Source organism: Poecilia reticulata, linkage group LG7 (assembly GCF_000633615.1).
Source record: "Poecilia reticulata strain Guanapo linkage group LG7, Guppy_female_1.0+MT, whole genome shotgun sequence".
NCBI classification, from domain to species: Eukaryota; Metazoa; Chordata; class Actinopteri; order Cyprinodontiformes; family Poeciliidae; genus Poecilia; species Poecilia reticulata.
In genome coordinates this window covers 5,888,563-5,892,696 of record NC_024337.1, presented here as the reverse complement: position 1 = coordinate 5,892,696, position 4,134 = coordinate 5,888,563, and the positions used below count along the sequence as shown (strand labels likewise).

General features: G+C 44.1%; 1 protein-coding gene across 4 annotated transcripts in view; it reads left to right on the top strand.

Annotated features, from left to right (window-relative positions):
- arhgef19 (Rho guanine nucleotide exchange factor (GEF) 19) overlaps nt 1-4,134 on the top strand; it is a 23,576-nt gene that overhangs the window by 17,276 nt on the left and 2,166 nt on the right. For all 4 annotated transcript variants that reach the window (XM_017305607.1, XM_017305606.1, XM_008413051.2 and 1 more), the window contains exons 4-12: nt 764-899; nt 981-1,066; nt 1,157-1,413; nt 1,506-1,666; nt 1,781-1,933; nt 3,013-3,142; nt 3,317-3,391; nt 3,486-3,575; nt 3,676-3,839. In XM_017305607.1, coding sequence (XP_017161096.1) covers nt 764-899; nt 981-1,066; nt 1,157-1,413; nt 1,506-1,666; nt 1,781-1,933; nt 3,013-3,142; nt 3,317-3,391; nt 3,486-3,575; nt 3,676-3,839 — 1,252 coding nt within the window. The remainder of the gene's footprint in view (nt 1-763; nt 900-980; nt 1,067-1,156; nt 1,414-1,505; nt 1,667-1,780; nt 1,934-3,012; nt 3,143-3,316; nt 3,392-3,485; nt 3,576-3,675; nt 3,840-4,134) is intronic.

Genomic DNA, 4,134 nt, shown 5'->3' with positions numbered 1-4,134 from the left:
TGGATGGATGGATGGATGGATGGATGGATGGATGGATGGATGGATGGATGGATGGATGGATGGATGGATGGATGGATGGATGGATGGATGGATGGGTGTTATGACATCACACAGTTGTTGCAGACGTTTTAGATGTTCGTGTATGATGTAAAATCTCCCTTTTCACCACAACTCAAAAGTGTTGTGTTGCATTGAGAACATATACACGACTGAGGAGGTGCAGTGAACTCAGCGTCATGTTAAAACAGCTTCAGAAGAGTTCAGCTTTATCCTGGAAGAAGGCATCAGAAGATGTGTACAGTGTCAGAAAGGGATCAAGATGGCCAGCAATAATACTCTGGTGGGATGTGGGATCAAAACAAGGCTCAGTTTGTATAACAAAACATTTTTATAAAAGTTACATACAATATCTTTACAGTAGTTGTATGTTTTATCACAGCAGCTCAATTTGTATAATTTGGTCCTAAGTGTGCAAAGAAAATTTCACTGCCACCACCGCTCTGAACCATTCCTTGGAATGCAAGATGGATTAATCCTTTCATGAGGATTTATCACTGTCCTTTCTTCTTGAACCAGGCAAAGTTTTGGGCAGTCCGTCACCATCTAATGTTGGCAAACTTGTGTGAATTGTTGTCCGTTTGTTGCTGACAAGAGTGCCACAAGGTTTATCTAAGTAGAGCTTAATCTATTTGCATTGAATCATTCAGACTCAAGTTTGATGCGTTTCTTCACATGTTCAACGTTTTGTCTTTATTCGCTGTAGATAAGTATAACTCTAGACATCGCAGCTCAGGAGGCTCCAGTGACAGCGGCACCTATAGTCCTGTTGGAGGAACCGGGCTTCCACTGCCCGGTGGCGACAACGGGATGTCTTCTTATCGGTGGAGCACTAAACTTGGGTAACGGAAGTCCAATGTGAGAAAAGGCTTTTTCAGTAAATCTGTGGAGTTTAAATAAAATCTGTTGGTGTGGTTTCACAGAATGCGAAAGAAATCCATAGAGGAAGACTCGAGCATACCTTCATCATTTCCCACTTCAAATCGCCTGTCACGTTTTTTGCCAAGCTGTAAGTTTGCCTAAGTTTTCCTGTCTTATTATCTGTTATTCCTGTAACAAAAAAGAAAAATTTCTCCTGTCACCGTTTTTGATTTCGCAGCGATCCTCTACCAGGAGTACAGCGATGTGGCAATCAACCGAGAGATCCAGAGGCAGCAAGGGAAGGATCCAGGAACAGAGGAGGAGGGACTCAGAGACGAAGGCTCAGACGGGACTCCGTCTCCGTCAAATCTTTCTCCATCCAGCTCGTTTCGCTCTTCCCGAGGCTCCGCATTTGCACTGTGGCAGGATATACCTGATGTGCGAACGAGCGGTCAGTTGGACACCTTCAGCAACGAGGAGAGAAAACTACAGGAGGTGACGAAGCGTCAAGCTCGCCTTTCCTTTGGGGTTTGTTTCATCCCTTCTTTGACTTTTTCAATTCTTTGTGTTTTTTTTCCCCCCTTCAGGCAAAGTTTGAGCTGGTAACTTCCGAGGCGTCATACATTCGTAGCCTGACGATTGCTGTGGACCATTTCATGTTGTCTCAGGACCTCACTGAGTGTCTTGGGGCTCAGGAGAAGCAGTGGCTCTTTTCCAAGCTGCCTGAAGTCAAAGATGTCAGTGAGAGGTGAAGAGATCTGCAGCTGATTGCCTCCCCTGCACTCAGAGTCTATGTTTTAACACTTTCAGCTGTCATTCCTCACTTTCTGAGCACGTTCTCTTACTCCATCGCTGTCTGCAGGTTCCTTCAGGACCTGGAGCACAGACTGGAGAAAGACATCCTCCGTTTTGATGTGTGTGACATAGTCCTGGATCACTGCCCGGCTCTGCGAAGGGTCTATTTGCCTTATGTAACCAACCAGGCTTATCAGGAGCAGACATACCAGCGGTTGCTGTGAGTAATTATTTTTGGTTTATGTTCAGTCTCTCTGTTTCAGATCTGAGTACGCACTCTTGGTGCGGTCTGTGCTTCTTGGTTGCTTTTGTCCAGAAGCTCTAAGCCGAACCTTCGGCTATCCAAACACAATAACGGAGAGGCTTGCAAGAGTATTCGCCACTCATGAATTTCTTCCTTTTTCTCCCCGTTATGACCCACAAACATCAATGTCTTCATTGAGATTTTACACGCTAGACCACTAGGAAGTAGGGCATGATTGTAAAGACTGACGAAATAAATGCAGATTTTTCAAACCTAAAATGAATTCGTATCTAACACCACCCATGAACTCTGACTAGTTTTCCTCTCTCTGTAAAGAAATGTATCCCCACAACATAATGCTGCATCACCCATGATTCGTGGTGGGGATTTGTGTGCCACGTAACTTTTGTTATATCGTAACAAAAAGTGGAGCTTTGGTCTCATCTGGCCAGAGTTCCTCCCTCTCCATGTTTGCTTATGTGGCTTGCGACAAACTCCATGCAGGACTTTGTCATGGTTTCCCTTTGTCAACGGTTTTGCCTTGTAATTCCTCTGAAAACATGCATATTTAGTTTTCTCTTATAGTTCATAAGAGAATGTAGGAATGGGAACGCCACAGCATTCTGGGTGCCATCTTGTGGCAACTTGCTAACACTTTTGTGAGTCTTAGGGGCTTTGATGTGTTGTTCTCGAGCTTTCAGATTCATAACAACATAATAATTGTGACAAAGACTTGTGGTTTGAACCAATCAAATGAAACATCTCAACCCTGTTTATTCCTGATTACTGCGCACATGCAATTAGAAACCTGAAGACTCCTCAGGACCCCCATATGTTGAGAATGAGTGCATTAATGTCCTCTGGTGTTGCAAAGTCCAACTTTATCCTGCTTCTGTTCAAGTGTTATTTTTCACCTGCATGACTTAACTTGTAGGCGGCTTTTCTTGGCTGAGTTAAACTTTTTTTTCTCTCTCTTTCTCTCAGGAGTAAAAACAGCTGGAATTTTGATTCACCAAAAAAGTCATTCAGGGTTTCATTTGTCATTGCCCTCTCAGGCAGGAAAACCCTCGCTTCCCTGGCATCCTGGCTCGCCTGGAGGAGGACCCCATCTGCCAAAGGCTGCCCCTGACCTCCTTTTTAATCCTCCCGTTTCAGAGGATCACACGACTCAAAATGTTGGTGGAGGTACGACTCTGAACTCTCACAGTAGGATTCCTGTTCACCCTCCAAACACTCTGTAAATGGGGGAATATTCAGACTGATATTTTAGTGGAAAACATGTTTTTTCCGTCCAACTTTGTGAAGCAGAAATCCAGCTTACCTCAGGGCTTGCCTTCTTACACCATCTTTACTTTTCAGAACATCTTAAAGAGGACAACACCAGGCTCCAGAGATGAGGACACGGCCACAAAGGCTTTCAACGAGCTAAAAAAGGTGGCGACCGTCAGCTCTAACGACCAGAAGACCGACCGGTATCGTCACAGATGAGGCGTAACAGTAATAACAGTGTCGGTGTGTGCTTCCTTAGATAATCAAAGAGTGTAATTCCAGCGTGCAGTCTATGAAGAGGATGGAGGAACTCATCCACCTCAACAAGAAAATCAACTTTGAGGGCAAAGTAAGTTACTTTTATGGATTTTTCTTGTTGTTTTTAGCAGTTTTGGCTCGATTTACCCAACTAGCCGACCCATTCTGAGACTGGTTTCCTTCCTCTGCAGATCTTTCCTCTCATCTCCCAGTCACGCTGGTTGGTGAAGCACGGTGAACTCCTGGAAGTGGACACCCAGATGATGAGCATTTCGGGATCAAAACTCAAGCTGCCCACCAAGCCGGTGTACCTCCACTTGTTTAACGACTGCCTGCTGCTGTCCAGGAGGAAGGAGTAAGCGACGCCGTGTGGCATTAAACTTTAATCTGACGGCCTGTTTAGTGTGGAGATCATACCCCATGTTTCTTCAAAACACGTTTCTTTTATAGTTTTTATCTAATGTATAACACCAAGGATTTGTTTGTTACGTTTCCCAAAGGATGCAAATTTCTGTTTGCCCCCTAAATTAATAAATACAAAGAAGGAAGGCTGCCGGTAGTGGTGCTTATCATGTATCTCGTGGTTTCATGTTTATTTTCTCAGGATTTATAGATGCATATGCATTGTTATTATAGTGCATGTATATATA